Source organism: Humulus lupulus, chromosome 6 (genome assembly GCF_963169125.1).
Source record: "Humulus lupulus chromosome 6, drHumLupu1.1, whole genome shotgun sequence".
Lineage (NCBI taxonomy): Eukaryota > Viridiplantae > Streptophyta > Magnoliopsida > Rosales > Cannabaceae > Humulus > Humulus lupulus.
Genome location: NC_084798.1, coordinates 217,564,531 through 217,589,843, shown reverse-complemented (window position 1 = coordinate 217,589,843; position 25,313 = coordinate 217,564,531). Strand labels below are relative to the sequence as shown.

At 40.0% G+C, this 25,313-nt stretch overlaps 2 protein-coding genes across 2 annotated transcripts; both read right to left on the bottom strand.

The window, feature by feature from the left end:
- Positions 1 to 8,680: 8,680 nt before the first annotated feature.
- Positions 8,681 to 11,493, bottom strand: LOC133786069 (7-dehydrocholesterol reductase-like). Its single transcript, XM_062225284.1, has 6 exons — positions 11,485 to 11,493; positions 11,269 to 11,322; positions 10,587 to 10,652; positions 9,918 to 10,031; positions 9,305 to 9,431; positions 8,681 to 8,787 (listed from the first exon to the last, which is right to left on the bottom strand). The coding sequence occupies exons 1-6, from the start codon at positions 11,491 to 11,493 to the stop codon at positions 8,681 to 8,683; spliced, it is 477 nt and encodes a 158-aa protein (XP_062081268.1).
- A 77-nt stretch (positions 11,494 to 11,570) lies between these two features.
- Positions 11,571 to 12,906, bottom strand: LOC133784508 (brefeldin A-inhibited guanine nucleotide-exchange protein 5-like). The gene is made up of 4 exons (XM_062223826.1): positions 12,776 to 12,906; positions 12,451 to 12,611; positions 12,125 to 12,206; positions 11,571 to 11,898 (listed from the first exon to the last, which is right to left on the bottom strand). Exons 2-4 carry the CDS (start codon positions 12,560 to 12,562, stop codon positions 11,604 to 11,606), a joined length of 489 nt encoding a protein of 162 aa, XP_062079810.1. The 5' UTR covers positions 12,563 to 12,611; positions 12,776 to 12,906; the 3' UTR covers positions 11,571 to 11,603.
- Positions 12,907 to 25,313: the final 12,407 nt, after the last annotated feature.

The following is a 25,313-nucleotide window of genomic DNA, read 5'->3' as shown; positions in this document are numbered from 1 at the left end:
ACTTAACTAAAAAAACATAAATATTTTTAATTCAATTTTTTTAAAAAGTAAAACATATTATCTAAAAATCTAAACCCTAGATTGATGGACCCAAAACTGGTATATTTCACAAATTTATAACTCGCAACCGCACGAATCGTATATGAAGTATAGTGTTCATGTAAGCACGAGATCGAACCCAAATGAGTTGTCTAAAATAAAAAAGAAAACTATTTTAAACCAAAATTAATAAATTATAACCTAGCTCCAAAGATTGATGAGATTTTTGTATCAAGAAAATAAAACAAAAGATAATAATAAAGATATTAAAGCAATAAAAATAAATAAGATAGGAATTGTAAACAAGTTGGTAAAAGAAGATTATTAAGGTATTAGAATCCACAAAATATAAGTTCAATAATATTTATAAGTACATTTGATTCCCAAGTTTCACTATCGCTAATTCAAATTAGATATTCTATTTAAGCACAAATTATTATAGAATTGTAGGATTTATCTTCACTTTTAAAATTATAATTTTAAAGTATTTAATGTAAATCAATCTAATGAAATAGTAAATAAATCAATGAATATTATTTATAAGGCAAAACATAATATTTTTGCTTTAAGCATTTGATGTGCACAATTTAATGGCACATTTTAATAAAAGAATATTATGATTTTGCACTAATTAAGAACAAAGTGTAAATATGTTCTAACAATAAAAAATACAAGATATTTAAGATGAAATAAAGTATTTGAAGAAGAAAATTCATAAACTTTATTGCACAAAATGGAAAATCAACATACCACATAAATACTATTTAGTTACATATTGTTTCATCATCACCTTAATAATCTTAAAAATGTTAGAAACTCATAACTAGAATAGAAATTACAAATAGGAAAATTTGGAGGAGGAACCCCCAAATTTTTCCTCTAAAAACTCATAGAAAAAAAATGATCAAAAAGAATAAAAAGATGAAGAGTTGAAAATGTAGAAATTTTGTGGTGTCCCCTCCTCCTCTAAAATAAACACACCAATCCCTTATTTATAGCAAACAAAAAGTGTTTAAAATAATCAATTAAAATTAATTAAATTGATTAAATTAAATTTGAAATGAAGAATAATATGGCACGAGGTAAATTTTAGGTGTAATGATGATTTTGTGGTGAAAAATATAAGAAAGTGGGGGTAAAAAAAGAGAAATCTACAAAAATGCACTAAAATTAAAAAAAAAATGAAAAATACGGTGGATTACAAAAATACAGAATTTTTTGATAAAAACACGGAGTGGCAAAAGCGTAAATACTGAGTGACTTTTAATCGTAAATAAAAGTGATAAAATATAATTTTTTGTGATCAACGTTTACAAACTTGTAAATATCAGTTACAAAATTGTAAATATCTGTTACATGTTTGTAAATACTTGTTGACGCGGTTCTTCGGCAATACATAATTATACTAATAAACGGGATGGATTAGTGCTTGATAATGAACCGTAATATGTAAATATTTATATTCCAAACTGGCGAAAATAGTATAGGGGGAAGGTTATAACTCCTTTCCTTTTAGGTGGTTCGAAGGTTAAAATCCTTCTAGTCCACCAGCCAATATTATTGATATATCTCTAGTATTCATTACAGGGTGTTTCCTTACAAACTAGACGCCAACCCTTGCAACGCCCAGGGTCTCCATATTTATAGGGAGAGAACTCTTGGGTGTTGATAAAGGGGGTCATCCCGTGACCTTCTTACCCATCATGTCACCTCTGTGACACTTATGATTAATTCCTAAAACCTGACAATGAAGTGTTGTCTAATCAATAGGAAAGGGGGATAATGGGCTGCATGGCCCAAACCAGTCGTGGGGCGCCTGAACACGCACATTTATGCTACGTGTCCGAGAATTCAGGAATGGAGTGGACACGTGATGTCTGATATGCGCACATTTACATTGCGTGGTTGACTTCATAAATAGCCGGGGGTGTCAGTTCTATGCCGCACCTCGAGCTTGATGTAGTTCCAGCTCGTGGTGTCCACACTGCTGACCCGATGCCTTCGAGTATTCTTACTAACCCTTTGACTAACTCGGGCTAAAGAGGTGGAGACTCGTAACAGCAGCTTCGGGTAGGTGGCTTCCACATGGTGGATAGAATTATGCCATTTTCCAGCTCGCTAATAACCCGTGGATATTTAGGGCGTGCATTTGCCCCCAAGCCCCTGCTCGTGGCACGTGACGTCACCTGTGGCCATAGTGGGGGCTTTTAGGCTTCCTTTTCGACTCTTCATGTCCCGCCTATTGCGCTGGTATCAGATACGTGGAGCATCGTGGTTGGTGACGGTCCGTCTTCCAAGAATCGCATTAAATGGCCTAGCCTATCTTCGGCCGTCGTTTCATCTTTCGAGTTGTGACCCTCGTATCCCGCATTAAGACGATCGAACGGTCCTCGTTCCTTTGCCTTTTACGTATATATAAGGTTGGCCACCTTTCACATGAGCCACCCCTTTATTTGAAAATTTTCCTCATCTTCTCTCTTCTTAGCCTCAAAAGCCTTTTTCCTTCCGGTTATCGTTCCAGAAGTCCCTGAGTTCCAAACACAAGGGTTTCTCAATGACCCCAGTTCTAAAGGCTCCACTAGGATTCCGACTCCTACGCCCTTTTCGACTCTCACACAGCAAAAACTTATGTAAGTCCTCTGCCTGCTGTATGTTTAAATGTTTCTGTTTTTCTTTGTTTAGGTAAACTCCTTTCTTAGTCGCACACTGTAGGTTTTTTTTTTCTTTTTGGCTGGTATTTTGTGCGTAGGTTTTTATCCTAGGGGTATCGACCATAGGAAAAAATGCTTAGGAACATGATGCATAGGACAAGATAATTATGGGGGGATTTTTCTGGGTAATCTCTTGAAATGCCTGTTTGGAGAGGGGAAGGCAACAAGTTTCTGGGGTGCAAAACCGGGTAGCTTAGGGGCCACGCTTTCCAGGCAGTTTTGCTTTTTGAAACTTTCCCTCCAAGGCAAGCATTATCCTGACCCTCCTGACACACGGATCCTGAGAAATCGGGGACTCGTTGGGAGCATAGGCGCGTGTTCATAGAACCGCGTGGCCTCACTCACCGCGGACTGAGATTACCTCAGCCCGTGTAAGGAAAATCATTCCTTGCGCTAGATTCCCTTTCTTATTTTTAGGTCGCCTTTCTAAACTTTCTTCATCTTTGTTCGTTAGGCGACCAGATGGGACCCAAAAAGAACATGTCCAAGAAGAGTGCCGCCAGCTCGTCATCCCAGCAGGCCAGCAAGGGGAAGGAGGTGGTAGCAGATTCCCCTATCCCCCACTTCCGTCCCACCGTGGAGAAAGAGGTCGAGGTGGGACCTGATACCTTCTTCGAGGCCGAGAGGATTGCCTCGAAGGTTACAACTCAGGGGAAGGTTAACAGGATCCTGCTTTCCCACAACATCAAAATAGGGACAGGCGCTCTTGTTGCCCGTCCTCCCCTTGAGGGCGAGCGGAGCTACGCACCGCTCGACGAGGAGTTCGCAGCCTGGAGCGACGAACACCTCAAGGCCGGGGCCTTTCTTCCCCTGGACTAGTACTTCGCAGACTTCCTGAACTTCGTGAAGCTGGCCCCCTTTCAACTCCCCCCTAACTCCTACCGCCTGTTAGCGGGGCTGAGGTACCTGTTCCTGAAGCAGGAATGGGAGGTCCCTACATCGGCGGACATTCTCTACTTCTTCTGCCTCAAAGCCAGCCCGAATCAACGAGGGCAAGGTGACGGGTTCTATTACTTGACCCGTTTTCCCAACTCAGCCGCAGTCATCGAGCTGCCCAGCCACCCCAATGACTTCAAGGACCAATTCTTCATGTCGACGGGGTTCCACAACTGCAAACACCATTACTTCAACCATCCTCGTAAGTTCTTTCTATCCTCAGCTCGCAAAATCATCGCTGACTTGTCTCTTTCCATGCATATTGACTTGAATACTATCGTGCAACTATTTTTGTGAGGACGGCTAAATCGGTGACCCTCGGGGGTCAATACGAAACCTTGGCGGGGCTCCCTCCAAGCGAAAAAGACTATCGCCAGCTCGTGTCTGATGAGTCAATGCTGGCGTGTAAGTTAATTTTTTCAGGCCAGACTCTAGCCTTGAGGAGGTCGCGGATCACCCCAGCAGCTCGCGAGATGGCGCCCATCCCCGAGGAGGGGGCCGCGGATGATGACGAGGAGGACGAGGAAGACGAGGTGCCCCTCATGTGTCGGAAGCGAGCTCTTGAGGTCGCCCAGGGGGTCAATGCGGAGCGGACCTAGTCCGGGGCACCAGCCGGCCCCTCCGGCAAAGGTAACTCATACTTGTTTAAGGATTTAGACAGAGCTGCCACAGACCTACGGCTTGCTAGGTTTAACCCCAGCCAACTCGTTCACCGTCATCAAAATGACCCAGATCGTAACATAACTCTACTCCAGTGCGTTGACCAACTAGTGTTGCGCTATGACATGGGCCGCCCTAGGGGCACTGTAGTAGTAGACAATACCCTGGCCTTTAGGTCGGCCTTTTTTGAGGAGTATGGGACCAACCTTAGGTCGTGGCCCTCCCTTCTGGAGGGTATAGTAGCTCCGGGGCTTAGGCAGTATGTAGAGGAGTCCAGTCCTGAGGTGGATCCGGACCTAGAGCCCCCTCTCATTCGTGAAGTTATAATCTTAGACTCCCCCGTAGAAGCTCCGCGGCCGGAGGTCGTGGCAATAGATTCCTCCTCTAGCTCGGAGGGTAGGACTTTTTTCAATACATTCTTTAGATTTTTTGCGATCAAATATTTTGACATGCATACTGACGCTTCGTTGTCTTTGTTTTAGGCGAGGAGATGTCATAGCCCGGGGACAACGTTCTACGATCCATGTTCCAGGGGGGAAATCCTTCCTCCGGGTCGTCTGGACCCTTGGTAAAGAGGCTCCGGATGACCAAGGAAACTCCCCCTCTCGGGACCACCTCCAAGTCTCCTATCAAGGGGAAGGGCCAGGGTCCTTCCGCCATAGAGAAGGTGCCTCCACCCCCTCCTGCCACAGAGAAGATGGCTCCACCTCCCCCGCGACCTCCTGTCTCTACCCGGGAACTAGATGTACCAACCGGGACCTTGCCAGCTCCGACTCCCACCGTGCGCGTCCTAGTTAACACTCAGGCCTTGGAGAAAATCCCCGAGGCCTTTCGAGGGACGGTTTACGAAATCGCGACCTATATGGTGGATCACTGTTGCAATGCCACCTCGAGGGACTTGCTGGAGATTGAGACGAGGAGCCCCGAGAATGTTATGGAGTCTTCACTGGGGATGACCCTCACGATAAGTTTGCTTTACCAATGGTTCTCTTTGATTTTTCTAAAGCACTTGCCTTATTATCTTTTTATCTTGCAGGCAGCTTTGGCTCTCCACCGAAGCATATCTCGGTCCAGGGCCAGGTTTAACGAGATCAGGGGCGAGCACCAGGCTGCTCAGGCCGCCCTCGCGTCTACTCAACAACAAGAGCAGGATGCCAAGGCTGCCCTAGTGACTGCCAGGGAAAGCGAGAAGGTCGCGCAGGCCGCCTTAGTTGCTGCGCAGGCCGACCTGGAGGCATCCCGGGCCAAGCTACTGGAGGCCGAGGCTACCAAGGTCGCCTTGGATGCCGCGAAGGTCAAACTTGAAGAGGCCAAGGCCGCCGTTGTGGTGGAGAGGGCATCTTCCAGCTCCTCCATGGAGGCCATGCTGTATCATTGCTGGGTCTTCAACCAGGATGGTGACTTTTCCTTCTTGGGACAAGAGGTGTGGGAGTCCTTCCTAGAGAAGTTCAAGGCTCGACTTCAATAAGAGGCGCCCTCTGAGACTGGGGAGACTTCCGCTACAGCCGAGCAGGACGCCGAAGGGGTGACTTCGTCGGAGCGTCCTAGTGGGGCTTAGGATTTTTGCTCCTTTTTCTCTTATTATTACTTTTTATTTGTAACTTTATATCACGATGTTTTTTATCCTCGAGACAATTGGTTTCCTCAGATTTACTTTAATCTATTTATATATTTTTTGCGGTTTAACTTTATTGTTACTCCTCTTTAACGCATTTGGTGAGAACTTAGTTTCTGTTGGTGTTATGATTGACATCTCATGCTTTTTAGGAAAAAACATCTATTAATCAATTTGAACCAACTTCTAAGTTTTTAGGACATGGTTGTATCCAGGACATTAACTTTAAAAAACTTAGTTCGCGTTAATCCTTTATTGATATCTCGTGCTTTTTAAGAAAAACATCTATCAATCAATTTGAATCAACTTCTAAGTTTTAGGACCTGGTTGTATCCAGGACATTGATTTTAAAAAATTTAGTTCGCATTAATCCTTTATTGATATCTCGTGCTTTTTAAGAAAAACATCGATCAATCAATTTGAATCAACTTCTAAGTTTTAGGACCTGGTTGTATCCAGGACATTGATTTTAAAAACTTAGTTCGCGTTAATCCTTTATTGATATCTCATTCTTTTAAAGAAAAACATCGATCAATCAATTTGAATCAACTTCTAAGTTTTAGGACCTGGTTGTATCACTACAAGAAAAAACAGTATTCATAACACTTAAAAAGTGCTATCTGGGACTATTGATAGCACTTCTGAAAATGCTAACGTAGCCCATGTTATTAAAAGTCCAGTCTTTTCTATAACATTTTTTTAATGTTATGTTCGGTGTTATCTTAAACTATTCAATAACACATTTTTAGATGCTATAATATTCAAATAATAACATTTAGATAGAGTTTTTTATTATAAATTTGAAATTTAATCTTGTATTTTTTTCATAACACTTTTCAACTGTTACATTTGATTATTTTAATAACATTTTTAGTTTGTTATATTATATAAACCATAACGATTTTTTACGCTTATAATATGCTTTTAAATCATAACATATAGTAATAAAATTTTAAATTTTATTTTGATAAGTATACTTATATGGTTTTTTTTTAATTAAAAGATTTTCATTATTGTATTTTGATAAAAAAAATTCAAAATTAATCATAAAATGTAATTCTCAATAGATTGATAAACCATAAGTATTACATTAAACAATAACTAATTCAAACCATAAATGTGTCTACTTCATGAGATCTTAGTTCTAACTTAAGTTTGAAAGCATAACATAATAAAGTTTTATAATCTTGAACAATTTTTACTTCAAAAATGAAAAATAGAAACAAAACTTTATAGTAATTTTCCTAAACAAGAAAAGTTTTTGGTCATTGAAGATGAGAGAAATACAACATCCATAAAGTTTACCATTACAAAAACAACAATAATAACAACATGATACCAGCCTGCCATCATTTAATTTGGAAAGGCTGAATATACATGCCATTCTCAACATAGAACAAACACTTGTGCAACATTTTCTCAGTAAATTCTGGGGATGACCCTGTACCGAACCTTCTCGCAGTACGATTTCCAGTATTTTCCATACCTACAATAACAATCACATGTCAAGATTTTATGCCTTTATCTGTATGAAAACGCGCAAACCATTATTCATTTCGTCTACTTATTTATTTTTCTCTACACTGGCATCGGTTTGTAAATTGTCTACACCTGTTGGACCAGAAACCACTAACATGATCAGAGTTTGTCTCTCCCATACAAGCAAATAAACTAGTAGCACTCGTAAGGTAAGTTACGTGGTTAAAAAGAGCTGGAACAGTCCAGAAAAATGCAGCTAATATTTCTGGGACATAGTGGTTATGAATGAAAGCTAATATTGCACAAGTGGCAGTTATATTTACATGGATCAGCTAAAATTACTTACTTGGATCAGCTAATATTTCTTCTTGGTTATGAACCCCCCGCATTCATAACCAAGAAGAAAAAAAAATCCAGTTAGTTCAGATTTACATGGCAGAGCCTGAAAACGTACCATCCCGAAGTTAAAAGAATGCTGCTTTTTGTTTCCCCAGTTGTAGTAGTGTAAGTGGCAGTTATCTGTGAAACAGAAAGGGAAGAATTATGCAGGATTTAGCAGCAGATATACAGAAAATTGTATGTATAATGAGAACCAAATAACGAGTTTCAGAGAACCATATACCTTTGATGGAGCTTTACCCCAAACCAAAGCTTTGCCATTTGTTCTGCGAAACTCTTGCCTTTGCCTATCACAGTCGTAGTTGATGTATATGCAAAGAATGCCTGCTACTAGGATGTAGAGTGCCAACTGTGACAAAGCAAAGTAGACAACTAAAATTAAGAATTAATTTAACAGGGACAATGGGGAAATAGGACAGAAAAGAAAGTATGGTTGGTTGCAAAAAAAATCAAGTCTACGCTCATCTCATGGGCTTGGCAGCTTACAAACAAAGTTACAAGCATTCAACTTTTGCATTTGGTTGGTAGAATAGATTTGCAGCTTCTAACTCAAATCTAGAATCAAATTGCCAATATACAGCTTTTACAAGCTAATAATAATATTACTGGTGTATACCAAGGGGAGTTAGCTCAAATGGGAAGACATGTGGTTTGCTTCCATAAGGTCTAAAGTTTGAATCCCACCAAGGTATCTACATAGCCATTGCTATAGTTTCCTACTCTCTAGTAATGCAGAAAAGTGTTCACATTTTGAAAAGGTTGAAAAACATTTTGGAACTGTTCCTGAACGAAAGCAGTAATATTACATTTTATTGACCAAATAAACTTAGAATAGAAAACTTTATACTTGAGTTCCAAGGTGTACGGGATGATTGACCAGGTACATGCCAGGAGAAGTATATATAGAAGGCACCCATACAAGGCATCCCCAGCAAATATAAAAACCAGCTGTCAAAATGATAGGTACAATGATCCAAATGAGAGAAAGTATGAACAAACCAAAAGAACGGGAAAGAAGCAATAGATAAATTCAGCACTACAAGAACATTTGTTTAATAATTATTTGGTCTCTTCTAATCACAGTGAAAAATTAGGTAGTAGAAACAATTTATCTGCTAAAATTAAGGCCAAGAATTTGCAACGTCATGGTAGCCAATCCAAGTAATTGGGATCAAATACAGCAATAGATGGAAAAGGTTAAAGGGGAAGTAACTATAATCTTCGAATGGTAACGAAAGTAAGAGACTTTAATGATGATGACTTCATAGAAGACGAGTTATCTTATTTCTATCTCACTTAATTCATAAATATAAGTTATGCTTAGTATGCATTCAAAAAAATAATAAGACATCTAAATTTGTACATGTTCCAAAATATCAAACCATCCAGAAGATTATTGCCAAAATGATGTTTAATAAAATAATGGATAACAAGGATGGAAAGTTAAAATAAAAGGATGTAGAACCTCGATCATGTGCAATATCCATTGTGCTCCAGTATCCAGCTTCCCACCAAAAAAACTTAGTAACATACACCAGCATCAATATGGTATTAACAAGCATTGAATCAGCCACTTTGCCGTTCACTTCATACTGGTAAAAAGAAAAAAGATAGACGTTAAATACTAGCAAAAGAGCTAAAGAGTGTGTCCACAAAGCAATCTGTTGTAGAAGTGTAAAACAGGAAGGTCGGGTCTGATTTAGAGGTAAGAAATAACCACCAGGCCAGCTGCACGGGCACACAGTAAAGTAAGATTAAGTGTTCTTTTTGTTCAAATGAATTATACAGATAAACAATCCTTGAACAAGAGGGAAAATGATTGGCCGCTGGAAATGGATTGTAGAGATTTTGTGGCAAAGCAACTTAGATTCGTTAATAAAATTTTAACAGTCTAAGTTCACACAATCAAATGGCTACACTGCTGCCACATATTTCAAATTGTAAGCGAGCCAAGTTTCAAACCTAAAATGCAATTCATATTGCAACTGGCACATCAACCAACACCATGGACATAAACAAAGTGATGCTGAATTACTGACATAATTAGGCATAATTCACAACTATCCCATAGACGCTACCTGCTTTATGCAATAGGTTACAGCTAGAACTGCCCAAGACATCATTCCAAATCTGCAATTTGTAAAAACTTTAATGTCAAAGTTTTTACCAATGCGAGGATAGAGTTCCATACCCTGCAAAAAGACAATCGAAATTTGAAAGGATATTCAAAAGTTATGTTTTGGGAAAATTTCAATAATGACCGCATACACTTAGTAACCCAGCAGAGTTTAAGCTACTACAAAGCACATACTCTCTAGCAAAATTGAAATAGTAAAAATGACAACAACAAAAAACTAACAGAAACAAGTAACAACCACCACCACCAAAAATCCACTCAAAGTCCTTTTGACAGTTGACAAGTGGTGCCAAGACTTGTCCTAATTTTATTATTATGATTATTTAAATTAAAAAACTAGATAAATAAAAAAGAAGAAGAAATCAAGCAGAGAACTATTGTGATTTCTAATAGTATTTACATGTGATAGCACAAAGCCCTTGAATAAGACTTAAGAACAACTGATAGGTGAATTATCCTTACTAAGAATGTCACGCTCCAAAAACCTAGTCGACAATCCTAAATTTACATGTACCTTCACAACCTTATCTCATTACAGTTTTTTTCTAATTTACCACATCCCAAATTTAATAAACAAGAAAAGCATAAATCCCAGAAGAATCACACTTACCCAATAGAAATCAATTATGATGTTCCCAGACGAGCCAGAATCAGTGGAAGACGGTGCCACATTGCCCTTAAAACAGAAAGAAAGAGTCTCAAAAATGTATCTCTAAGTTCATATTTGTGAAAGGGGAACAACAATTGTATTACATAACAATTCAAAATCCTTACTTTTATGTATAATAAAATGCAAAAAACCAAGCTTCCGAAAACAGTAATTAACCGGCAGCACTGTCCTTTAACTTAAAACAAAGAAATATTTCACTTGGAACATTATGAAATTTCAGAATATCTCATCAGCTAATAAATTCCAACATTTCACAAAGAATTTGTAAATAAGAGTAAAACAGACAAATTAATTAATAACATTGTAATGAATAATGATGCACATTAATCATAGTGAATTAGTGATCACTGCAATAATTCAGAAGGTGAAGTCTGAAAAACAAAATAAGATGAATAAAACCTAAGACATCGGTTTTAAATGAAAAAGATGCTACACAACTGAGTAATACTATAATAACTTCAGGCTCTAAAATGAATGATCTAACAGAGTTAGTAAAGCAGAACAATACAATTTTCATTTACCAAACAATGTTTATGAATTTCTCATAATTAACTCTAGAGAAAAAGAAACTACTTAAATTATAAATGACTTGCAAGATGAGATGAGATGAAAAGAGACATACTGGCTCATGCAGCACATTAGCAGTTTCAGTCCTAGAAGTCCATTCCTCCGTACCCTTCCAATCCAACCACTTCCATTCATCTCAATCCAACCACTTCCAACAAAATGCTAATATTCTTTTTTTGTATATCTTTCTCTAGTAAAAGAGAATTTCATATTTTTTTCCATGATCATGCAAATCAAAAACCAACAATTCAAGCTTGTTTTGCAAATTTACCGTTCCCATATTACATCTCTCAATTAAACTCAAAATTCACTTCCCATCTATCAATCTCCTCAATCTTTCGCATAGGAGAACTGATATCAAGAGCCAAATGGAAAATTTTAAACACAATGCTAACCTATAAAATTCAGAGCATGAAAATAAAAAACATGACAAATACATACATGAAGACAATCCAAAGCAGATTCTAAGATTTTCAAGTTCTTTGTCTCAAATGCAAGTCGAAGAGGACTCAACACAAGTTCTGCCACAGACCCCTCCAAAGTATTCCCAGCACTTGCCAAGACAGTGGAAATAGTTGCACTTATGCTCACTGGCTTAGCAACTGGAATAGCCTCGGCATCGTGAGGAACTGTTTGTGACTGGCTTTCCTCTGTTTCATATTTTGCAGCTCCATCTTCAAGTGAACTGCAACAGAAAGAGATACCATACACAACAATTAAAGGACATCTTATTGTTACAGAGGATTTGATAAGTAAAGTTTTACATGTTAAAGATGTGCTACTTGACCTGATTGCATAAAAAAAATCAACAGAAATTACACAAGAACAAGTTAAAGATTGTAACAGTTACATTAATCTTTATTTTTTATTTATTTTTTTTTGGGTGGTGGGGGGGAATAAGAAGTACAAACCTCTCATCACCAGCAACCGATGCAGCTTTGTTTGTCTCACTGGAAGCGGAAGGCTGAACCTGATTGACCTCTTTCGTACCATCTGAGAAAAAATTATTACAATAAAACAAACTAGTGAGTTACACCTTGAATTTTCTCATCTCCAGCTTAATGGACAATTGACATAGTAAGCGGATGTTTGTGATGATGGTGAAATGTACAAACCAAAACAAAACTGTTCATTGCTAATTCTAGTCAATAACAGCCACCTCTAATTTCAATCGCAAACAAAAAAATGCATTCGAAAAAATCGACATTATCACTTTCAAATTGAAAAGAAGCATAACCTATATAATTCTGAATAGCCTTCTGAAGTTCTGGATGTTTTTTCCCCGAACATTCTTTCAGCATCGACTCAAATGCCCGTGTAACAAAACCACCAGCTGCACCACCCGCCATTTTTACTTTCTTCAATCAAAATTCCCCTCGTTCCGCAATTCTCCCCAATCTTAAACCAAAAAAACATGTGAATCAAAAGGACGCCTGACTGAAATTAGCATCAACCAGAAACAAATGCCGAGAACTCGGATCGAAAGCCATTGAGCTAAGATCCGATAAAGGAAATAACAGCTATAGATGAGCAATTGCAGAGACATGGAGAGAGACACTTACCTTAGACTTTTGCAAGTTGCGAAAGAGAGATCTGAAAAGGAGGAGAGGAGAGTGTATTAGATCTGGTGATCTGGTACGGTTATAGAGTGTGTTTCACTCTTCTTCTCCTACTAGCTACTGGTCTTCTCTCGCGGAGCTCGGAGCGAAGCCTCGGACATTTCCAATTGCCACCGTTGGCTGGATTGAGAGGAGAGACTTTTGAAAGGGAAACTTCATATAGAAGCACCTGTACCCTTCCATTCATCCGTCGGTCATGCGAGAAAGAGAGAGAGAGAGACCGAGGGGAGAGGCGTGAGGCACTATACCCTTCCATTCATCCGTCGGCCATGCAAGAGAGAGAGAGAGAGAGAGACCGAGGGGGAAAGGCGTGAGGCACTATACCCTTCCATTCATCTGTTGGCCATGCGAGAGAGAGAGAGAGAGAGAGACCGAGGGAAGAGGAAGACCGAGGGGAGAGGCGTGAGGCGAGAAGGTTATGGTAGAGAGAGAGAGACAGAGGGGAGAGCATTTGCTTTGGTTTTATGATATTAGAGAATGAAAATGTGAGTTAAGAGTTGGGGAAAAAGTAAAGGCGGGTGTTTTAACAAAAAAATTCATTTGCCGCCCCTTTTTTTCTCTTCCGTGTTCTACCCATTTGGCTAATCATCAATAATAGCGTTTTTTAAATTATGTAATATTTTAATGTAATATTTAGTCAAATTTGTTGTAGTGTATCCAGGACATTGATTTTAAAAAACTTAGTTCGCATTAATCCTTTATTGATATCTCGTGCTTTTTAAGAAAAACATCGATCAATCAATTTGAATCAACTTCTAAGTTTTAGGACCTGGTTGTATCCAGGACATTGATTTTAAAAACTTAGTTTGCGTTAATCCTTTATTGATATCTCGCACTTTTTAAGAAAAATATCGATCAATCAATTTGAATCAACTTCTAAGTTTTAGGACCTGGTTGTATCCAGGATATTTGCCCCCCAAGTAATCAGGAAAGGACCTTTCGTGGTTACTTGACATTACATCCACAAACATATACGACAATGCGAAAAGATTATCTCCTATCATTTAATAAACAAAGGTGGCTTTTCTAACTAAGCCTTACAAAGATATTACTGATAATATTTCTTCAGGTGTATAGCGTTCCAAGTTCGTGGGACTGCTTCTCCGTTAAGCCGAGCTAGTTTGAAGGTTCCTTCTTTCACGACCTCTGTTATTTGATAGGGCCCTTCCCAGTTTGGTCCCAACACTCCATCCTTGGGATCCTTACTAGCTAGGAAGACTCTTCTGAGTACCAGGTCGCCAACGCTAAAGACACGTTTCTTGACCTTTGAGTTGAAATAACGAGTGATCTTTTGTTGATAATGCGTGAGCTGCAGCTGTGAAGCTTCTCGTTTTTCGTCAATTAGGTCGAGGGATGCGCAGAGCAATTCATCGTTTCGATCTTGGTTAAATGTCTGGACTCTGTATGAAGATGCCTTTACTTTGACAGGAAGGACGACCTCACTCCCGAAAGCCAGGGAGAAAGGAGTGTGACCCGTCAAAGTTCGGTGAGAGGTCCGATATGCCCACAATACCTGGGGGAGCTGTTCGGGCCAAACTCCCTTGGCTTCACCCAGTCTCTTCTTAAGGCTTGTTTTTAGCATCTTGTTGACAGCCTCGACCTGCCCATTGGCATGGGGATAGGCCACGGAGGAGAAGATTTTAACAATGTCGTGCCTCTCGCAGAATTCGGTGAAGAGATCGCTATTGAACTGCGTTCCATTATCTGATACGATCTTCTTTGGCAGCCCGAATCGACAAACAATATTCTTGACCACAAAGTCAAGGACCCTATTTGAAGTGATCATCGCCAGGGGCTCTGCTTCTGCCCACTTTGTGAAATAGTCGATAGCCACCACCACGTAGCAAACTCCTCCCTTTCCAGTAGGGAGGGCACCAACCAGGTCAACCCCCCAGACCGCAAACGGCCATGGGGACGAGATCATCTTCAGCTCGACCGGAGGAGCCCGGGCAATTGTGGCGAATCGCTGGCACTTGTTACATTTTTGGACGTAGGAGATCGAGTCCTTTGACAGAGTGGGCCAATAATACCCTTGCCTTAATATCTTCAGGGCCAGGTTTTGCTCCCCAGCGTGATCTTCGCAAAAGCCCTCGTGCACCTCCTGCAAAATGGTCTTCGCCTCGCCTGGCAGAACACACCGTAGGAGAGGTAAAGAGAGGCCATGCCGGTATAATATCCCATCTATCACTGTATACCCTAGAGCCTGGTAAAGTACCCTCATTGCGTCATTTCACCCCTCGGGTAACTTCCCTGCTGTGAGATACTCGAGGATAGGATTCGCCCACGTCGGTCTGGCGTCGATCATCTCGACCTCCACCTCGATTTCCTCTATGCTTGGTCTTCCCAGGAACTCTACCAGCACCAGCCCCAAAGTCTCCACCTCCCCAGAGGTAGCGAGCTTTGCTAGGGCGTCCGCATTGGCATTCTGCTCCCGAGGTATCTGCTCGATTGAGCCGATCTCAAATGCGGATAACTCTTTTTTTACCTTGGCCAGGTAAGCAGCCATCTTGGTTCCCCGTGCTTGGTATTCTCCTAACACTTGGTTTACCACGAGCTGGGAATCGCTGTAACACTGGACGGAGCTGGCCCTCAGCTCCTGGGCCACCCTTAGCCCAGCCAATAAAGCTTCGTATTCGGCCTCGTTGTTGGACGCTTGGAATCCGAATCGTAACGCCGAGTGGAATCGATGTCCCTCTGGGGATATCAATATGATTCCAGCCCTAGAGCCATTCTCGTTAGACGAGCCATCTACGAAGACTTTCCATGAGGCTTGAGCTGATTCTTCCATCGGGTCTTTGTTGGAAAAACTTATACAGGATCTTTATTTATTTTCATGTATATCTAATATTAAACAAATTAATACGAGATAGCCTAAAACATGTTTCTAAAATTGAATTCAAAGAGAAACAAAAATAGAATACTTACAGTATACGCAGCGGAATTAAGAGTCCTTCCTTCAGTTTCTCTAACTCTTGTATCCTCTCTGTCGCAGAGTATTATCAAGAAACTGAACCGATCTTCTATTTTCTTCACGATCTTCCAATGTATCCTTAGAACCACCTAGACTAGTGTGGGAAATTCTCAACACATGAGATAGATATAGAGAGAAGAAGAGAAAATACAAAGAGGCTTAGAAAATGACTTGTGTTTAGAGAGAATATAAAACTATCAGAAAATCTGACTTATCAAAAAACCCTTGTTTTGACTTCTCTATAAGCACTCCTTTTATAAACTCAATTAGGCCATTTAATTTAATTAAAAATCAATAAAATAACAGCCATTTTGAAGACCTAGGTCGAAATTATCATGGGCTATAGGCCCGTGAAATTTCCCATTTGATTATAAGCCCATTGGACTTAAAATCAAGGCTTGTATTATTTTCTATTGATTTAATTAATTAAATAATTATTTAAATCCTTTATCAAATTAATTATTTATAATTTGAACCTTGATTTAAATTTATTTATTAATTTAGATGCCAATTTATCTTAATTAATAAATCTGCCATAATTTCTCTTTTCTTCTCAAAATTACACAACTCTGTGAAACTATCCAAAATTGACCTAGTCAACTTTGATAATTCTAATTGATGATTAAATCAATTAATTGAGACTATCTAGATGATTTTATCCAAGGTACAATGGGGACCATGGGCCTATGAAATCAAGCTCTAATAAGTTATCATAAATCTAACAAATAAATTTACTAACTTATTAATTCCTCGTGACTCCACTATAGACTTGGAATTGCACTCTTGAATTCATAGAACGCTCTATAACAAATATAGATACGCTATTAATTATCCATTGTTACAACCATAATTGTCACTCAATCCTCTATAGACGGTCTACAATGAGATAGGACTAAAATACCGTTTTACCCCTCATTGTATTTTATCCTTAAAACACTTAGTTCCTTGTAAATGATATTTCAGTAAACTAATTTAATTACTGAAATGAGATCTCTATCATTTAACACCTTGAACCAAACTAAAAGGAAACCATCGTTTCACTTCTTCATCAGAAGCTATAGATGTTCATATCTATGATTAACACTCCCACTCAATTATACTACCGAGTTCCCAAGATGTAAGTATGGGCTAGTCCGTAGGGTAAGCTGGTAACGAACAAGTCAAAGAACTCAAATAATACAATCAGTTAGAATACTAACCACTCAGAATTGAGATTGAATTGACCTATGGTCAACTATATGATATGACTAGAATAGATAATAACGGTATGTTTACTTATCTTATCAACTGTCAATATCGGTCCTGTCCGATGTAACAAATACATCCGATCTTATCTACTTTGCTAATGTTCTGGAAAGAACATAACACTGTAATGTGTAAGTAGATCATATCGTAGATTGGCAAGTCAGTGTAAATCCGGTGCACTGACTAATCTTAGGACTAACTTATTTTTGAACATATAATCATATTTATATTCCACTGTGATTACGTCACTATAAATAAGATTAGCTATATGCTCGGGATTTAATAGAAGTTTATATTAAACAAATAATCATGAAAATAAAACATGTGAGCAAAGTGATTGACCAAGTCAAAAAATGATTTCTATTCTTTTATTGATAATAAAAATGAGATTACAAAGAATTTGGGTTTTAATTAGGGCATAAAACTCCAACAGTCTTCTCGGAACCCTGTGCATTCTGCCACAAAATTAGCCAGGGCCTGGCTTTTTATAGAAGTTCGCGGTATGTATAGTATCTCAAATTGGCTGAGCTCGATAATCCACTTCAACAGACGTCCCGATGCTTCAGGTTTCTGCAAAACCTGCCTTAAAGGCTGATCGGTTATGACGTGTATTGAGTGGGACTGGAAATACGACCTAAGCTTTCGGGAGGCCGTAATAAGGCAGAAGGCCATCTTTTCCATCAACGGATACCAGGATTCAGCTCCGAGAAGCCTCTTGCTAATGTAATAGACTAGCTTTTGAGACCGATCTTCTTCTCGGACTAGTACGGTGCTAGCCGCATCTTTCGTGACAGCTAGGTAAAGGAAAAGAGGTTCTCCTACCGCTGGTTTGGATAAGATGGGTGGCTCGGCTAAATGTGCTTTCAGGTCGAGGAAGGCACATTCGCATTCCTCGGTCCACTCGAATTTTTTATTTCCCCGGAGCAGGTTGTAGAATGGAAAACACTTGTCGGTAGATTTAGAAATAAACCGATTAAGGGCCGCCACCCTTCCTGTCAGACTTTGAACATCTTTTCGCGACCGGGGTGAGGGCATCTTGAGTAGCGACCTGATCTTATCGGGGTTCGCTTCTATTCCCCTGGTATTGACGATGAAACCTAGGAATTTTCCTGACGCAACCCCGAAAGTACACTTTTTGGGGGTTTAGCCTCATGCCGTATTCCCTTAAAATCTTAAAGCATTCCTCTAGATCGGAGACATGGTTATCGACAGTTTTTGACTTGACCAACATGTCGTCAACATACACTTCCATATTTTTCCCGATCTGATTGGTAAAAATCCTATTTACCAACCTCTGGTACGTAGCTCCTATGTTTTTCAACTCGAAAGGCATGACCTTGTAACAATAAACGTTATTTGGGGTCATGAAGCTAGTGTGTTCCTGGTCTGTGGGATTCATGGCGATCTGGTTATAGCCCGAGTACGCATCCATAAAAGACATGAGCTCGTGCCCCGCCGTGGCATCTACCAATTGGTCAATCCTTGGCAAGGGGAAGCAATCTTTGGGACAAGCTTTGTTCAGATCGGAAAAGTTGATGCAGGTCTGCCATTTCCCGTTGGGCTTCGGAACCGACACAAGATTGGCGACCTAGATCGGGTACTTTACTTCGCGAATAAAGCCGCACTTTAAGAGCCGGGCTACTTCCTCCTCTAGGGCTTCAGCTCAGGTCGTTCCTAGGCGCCTTTGTTTTTGGGACTTTGCAGGCACGTTTTTATCCAAGTGGAGGGTGTGCATGATGACGCTTGGGCTGATCTCTATCATGTCTCCATTAGACCAGGCGAACACATCTAGATTTTCTTGCAGAAACCTAATCAGCTCCGCCTTCCTTTCGCTACATAGATTTTTCCCGAGCTTCACCACCTTCGAGGGGTCTTGTGGGTCGATATTTACCTCCTCGAGCTCTTCGATGGCCTGGAGCTCGGACCTATCCTCGTCTACTCTGGGGTCAATATCATTATTTAAGATAATACCCTCCCCTCTGGCATTCTGAGGTTTTTCTATCTCAGGACTAGGTACAATTTCTCCCTGGATGGTCATTGTCTGCTGCTCGGGTCTTGATTTTCCCTTCATAGAAATGCTATAGCATTCCCTGGCAGTGAGCTTATCACCTCGGACCGTCCATATCCCCATGGAAGAGGGGAATTTTAGTGCGAGGTGATGGATGTAGGTTATGGCTTCGAATGCTATCAATGTAGGTCGGCCTAAAATAGCATTGTACGCGGCGGGACAATCGATGACCACAAACTCGAGGAGTTTTGAGATAGTCCGGGGTCCCTCTCCCAAGGTAATCACCAGCTCAATTGTTCCTATTGCTGCCGACCCTTCTCCAAAAAATCCATATAGCATCATGGAGGTGGCTTTCAACTCGGTGACAGATAAACCCATCTTTTCCAGCGTAGACCAGAATAGCAGGTTCACCAAGCTCCCATTATCGACCAGTATCCTCCTAACTCTCCGGTTGGCGAGCTGGGCGGCTATGACCAGAGGGTCGTTATGGGGGAACTGGACGTGACTGTCATCTTCCTCGGTGAATATGATTGGTTGCCTCTCCAATCGTTGCTGTTTGGGTAGATGTTGCTCTAGGACAAACTCCACTCCGTTATGAGCCTTCAATTCATTGACGTATCTCTTTTGGGCACCTCTGCTCGTGTCGGCCAGATGGGGACCTCCAGAGATTGTGGAGATCTCTCCTCCTATCACAGGAAGAGGGGTGTCCTGTTTTATCCGAGACCCGGGCTGACTTACCGGAGCTTCTGGAGCTGGTTGACCGGCAGGAACTCTATTCCGCGCATACTGAGCCAAGGGTCCGGCTCTGATGAGAGTCTCGATCTCATCCTTCAGATGCCTACAATCGTCAGTGTTGTAGCCAATGTCGTTGTGGAATTGGCAAAACTTGGAGGGGTCCCGCTTATCCTTCTGGTGCTTCAAAGGCTCCGGCTTCTTCCAGGGAAGGCGGGCAGAGTTTGCTAGGAAAATGTTCTCCCTAGTGTTTGTGAGCTCGGTATAAGTCGTGTAGACTGGTTTAAATTTTTCCACGGGCTTGTTCTTCTTCAGGCTGTGCTGGCCTCCCTCGCTGCTCCCTTTTCTCTTGCTTCCACCCCATTGGTTATTCTGTGTAACAGTTTGGGTCATTTTCACAACATCCGTTCCCACTCCAGCGGGCTGATCAGAGGCTTGGCTGGTTCCTGCGGCTGATGCTCGCGCCTCCTCCAGGTTTATCTCGCGCCTCCTCCAGGTTTATCCATCCCTGGGCCTTATTTAAGAATTCGTTCACGGTGCTGACACCTTTTCTCTGTATCTCTTCCCAGAGTCCGCCTCCAACGAGGATCCCAGTCCTCAAGGCCATAAGCTTGGAACTATCATCTGCGTCCCTAGCTCGAGCCGCGATATTTGCGAATCTGCTTAGGTAAGCTTTCAAAGGTTCCTCGGGCTGCTGCTTTACGTTTTCCAGGGTGTCGGCTTTGACGCGGGTAGCCTGAGAAGCTTGGAATGCCCTCTTGAAGTCGGCAGAAAAGGTTTTCCACGAGCTGATGGACTGCTTTTTATTCTGCTTGAACCATTGCTTGGCTAGCCCAGTCAAGGTGGAAGAAAATATCAAACACCTTAGCTCGGGACCGATGTTGTGGGCCATCATCAGGGTGTTGAACATACCCAAATGATCTGACGGGTCTCCGTCCCCATAGAATTTGGACAAGTGGGGCATATGGAAACCAGGTGGATATGCCGCGGCTGCTATGCTGGGGGCGAAGAGCTCGAGTTCGTCCCCCGAGTCGTACTCATCTTTTTCCTTTTCCGATAAGAGCTTCCTCATCAACTCCTCCATCTGAGCTAGACGCTCTAGGGTTTGGTCCTTACTTCCTTGGTTGTTCTGGGGCTGTTCAACAGCTCCAATCCTATTTCAAGCGTTAGGCGGGTTATTGTCCCTCCCAGCTTGAGCTAGGTTAGGTGGGACATTCCCGCTGTCACATACTTCCGACAGACCCTCCCCTGGGTGAGCACGACTACCATTTCTAGCTGGATCTCCTCTCTGAGAGTTGAGGTGATCTCGAAGGTCGGCCCTCGGGGTGGCCCGAGGGCTTTGAGTCGAACTCAAACGATGGCGCAGGTCTTCGCCGGACATGCCACTTCGATGACTCCTGGTCCAGTAACTTCCATTTGAAAAACTCGGAGCCCGCCACTGAGGGTGAGGATCCAGGATTTCCCCGTGCGTCCGGCTGCGAAGGGAAGGTCCGACGGAAAGAGGATTTCTCCTGCTACTCCCATGAGCTGGAATGTCTCGGACTGGATGGGGAGGAGATGGATATCTTATCGGTGATGGGGGATGCCTAACTGGTGACACGATCCTAGTCTCGTCAGGGCAGATTAAGCTAGGTCGCGGCCGCTCCGCTCTACCATTCCCTGCGTCCTGCGCTCGGCGGTCTAACCGTGGTGCAGGACGGCCAGCCGGGGCGGGCTGTCGTCGCGAGCCCTCCCCAGATCTCCTTTCGCAAGCTGCCTCGGGCCCTCCTGGGTGCACTCGAGGGTGGAATCGAGCTAGGAGTTGAGGTCCGGACCGATCGGCTGAATTGTTGATCGGCCCTAGGAAGTTCCTCAAACACAGTTTCCTGGTGGTGTGACGTGGGAGTAGAATTCGGAGTCGAGGTTCTGACCGACTGACTGGGCCTGGACCGGTTACCCCTGCGGGACTTATGATTCCCACTATGCCTCTTTTCGACGTTAGCGTCGGTTGTAAGAGGGGGTAATCGGGCCAAGACCTCTTCGATTTTCTTGTTTGCTTTCAACAGCTGACTTCTCAACTGTGCATTTTCCATTTCTACCGCCGTGTAGAAATTCGGGTTCGGATTGGGCGGTCGGGGAGCCGAACTTCCAGTATCGCCCTGGCCCATTGGCTGCTTTCCCGGTCACTGCTAAACCTCGGGGTTTTGCTCATCGGATATGGTGGCATGGTGGGCCTCCTGCCCATCACGTTGATATGCTTCATTACCATGCCTTGAGCGAGTAACCACCACGGTTGGGTTTCTGCAATAGCACCAATCTAAATTCTCTCAATGAAAGCACCAAACTGTTGACGTGGTTCTTCGGCAACAGATAATTATACTAATAAACGGGATGGATTAGTGCTTGATAATGAACTGTAATATGTAAATATTTATATTCCAAACTGGCGAAAATAATATAGGGGGAAGGTTATAACTCCTTTTCTTTTAGGTGGTTTGAAGGTTAAAATCCCTCTAGTCCACCAACCAATATTATTGATATATCTCTAGTATTCCTTACAGGGTGTTTCTTTACAAACTAGACACCAACCCTTGCAACGCCTAGGGTCTCCATATTTATAGGGAGATGACTCCTGGTGTTGATAATGTTATATTATTTCATATAATATAATATTAGATTAAATAATGTGACAAATATGATTTGTCACACAAATGTGATTTGTCACACCTTGTAACATATTATTGAGAGTCACAAAATTGGACACATGTGTGTGTCCAAATGTGACATATTTTGGAGTTACAAAATAAGTTACAAACTTGTAACTCCCAAAATATCACCCATTATTGTGTAGTTTTGTTGTTACACAATATTGAGATGAATTTCTTAAAGCCATATGAGAAATGGCTGATAGAGATGTGATTTTAACTCCCATATTGTGTATGGAAGTTACAAAATCAAGTGGGAATAAATTGGAACGTTTTGGAAAAAACTGAAAAAATGTGTTGCTGAATTTGACTGAGGGTCGCGGCGCCTGGAACTAGCGCCGCGGCCCTAATGGCTAACAGCTTCTATAATTTCAGTTTTTTTATCCAACTTTGAACGATTCCAACAGCTTAGTAACTCCCAATTCTCTATTTTAATTCCATAAAACACCCAATTAATCATTGGTAACAGCCATGGGGGTTGGTGGAATTTGAAATTCAAATGGTGTCTCTAAACTCTATAAATAGGAGCCTAATGCTCACTTGTAAGACACACCATTTTTTCATCCACAAAGCACTTGGCTGAAAAATACACCAAAAGGCTTGATAATTCCAGAGAGCTATTTCCTAGAGAGATCCCTTAGTGCTTAGAGAATAGGGGGAAATAAGCTTTTGGACAAAGGTCTTGAACCTTGTTCAAGTTGGTGATCCCCACTACTCTACACTTTGGTTGTGTGAGAGTTTGTTTGTGTTTTTCATTCTTGTGTTCTTCTTATTCACTTGTAATGTTATAGTATTGAGTTTGTAATCTTCTTCTTCTACATCTTTTTATTTACTTGTATTTTGAGCAATTGAGTTGTAATACTTATTTAATAAATATTATCTTGTCCATTGTATTTTTGCATAGAGTTGTAATTGGTTTTTCCATAATTCCATTGAGCAATAATATATATTCTCTAACAATCAAAAGCTTATTTGCCTTTTCAATGGAAGGAGAAACCATGGAGATCTTGTGAGAATCCAACCTTGGAAAGATGGTAAGATAAGGTAATGTTCTTCTTTGTTTTCTTAGAAGATCTAATAGTTTTCATAAAGTGATAGAAATGAGAAGAAGAAAAGTTTTAAATGAGGTTCATTGTTTTCTATTCTCCTTTGTTTTTAGTGGTTAGATTAGAAGATAATTCAATATGTTGAGTTTTTGTTATATGTGATTAATATGAATAATTGTGTAAATGATAACATACAATATGAGATACTTTGTAACATATGTTACACATCTTTTTATGAAAGTTAAATCTTTAGAAGTGAACTTTTGAGAAGCTCTACATAATCTAGTGATTTTTAATCTTATGTGTATGTTATATGTGAGATAGTAAGACATACATTTGACATGAAAATTATTTTTTATAAATCATGATAATTAGATAGTTTTTGACATGCCTATTTATTGATTTCGTGAATCAATAGAATATATCAATATGTGGATATGTGAATTATTGTATGATATTTGTGATATATTTACAATATTATTATGAGATTAACAATGCATGTTAATATGATGGATATATGTTGACAAATTGTGTGAAATTTCTTTGAGACATAATTATGTTAATATATAAATGTATATTGATACATACATGAGAATTATCATGATTATTATGATATGCCATATAATATGATTATTAAGGTGATAATAATGTAAATATGATTATCATTGCAATGTGATGAGTTACCATTTATTTGGTAAATAAAGAGAATTATTTTAGAAATTAAACTTCTCATTTAAGTGTTGACCATCTCATTTTTATGAGATAAGAAAAGATGAACCTAAGGGGGTTACATTTTTTTTTTTTTTAATGGTTGTGTCTTGCCATTGCAAGGAAAATGAATCAAAGTGGATTCAAAAATTGTGGGATGACATATTGACTCAATAGAGTTATAATCTATAGTGTGGTCAAATAAAATATATTTGAGAATTATTTAGTGATAATAATTCTTAAATATTCAATGAGGAGACATTTTCAAAATTGGAGAAACAATTTTGAATCTTTACACCAATGATGAATTAAAGAGAACTTTATTCATTTTGGTAAAAGATGGTGATATGTTTAAATTAATCTCAATGAGAAGATAATTTTAAACAAAAGAAATCAAAGTGTTTAAATAAATCAATGAGGGTTTATTTTCTTTGATTTAAAGTGTTTTAAAATTGACATCTTCATTTTGATTTTGATGAGAAAATCAATGGATGTCAACTTGATGTTTTCAAAAGAATCTCAAAGAGAATCTTAGAAAATACACAAAAGTTGTTTAAGTGATTTTGAGATTATTTAGACAACTAAAAGTAAAAGTTGCTTTGAAAGAAATATTCCTTGCTTTAGCAAGTAAATAAATCAAGATAAACATTGAGATTTTATCTTGAGAGTTTATCATGTGGCATAGAGGACTCATGATGAACTTTGAGAATCATAGGTCTAGATTTATCTTGGAGGATAAAGGACTTAATAGAAATGAAGAGATTTCTATTTTAAAGTGATGTTTTATTATCATTATGTGAGAAATGTGGGGGTGATGCTCCAAAGTTAATCAATTTATTTTGTTGTTAATCAATTGATTAATTTGGTCATCCTATCAAATATGTGATTTGGAATTCCACATTCTAAATCACATTGGTTATATGTGTATATAATGAACAAATCTAGACATGTTTGGTGTCTAAAGTCATTGTTTGTAATATTTTGATTCAAGAAGGAATCAATTTAAACATAAAGGAGAATTTTAGAAACAAAGAGGTTTCTAGAATTAATATTCAAAGAAAATGTTTATCTTGGATATAAAACTATA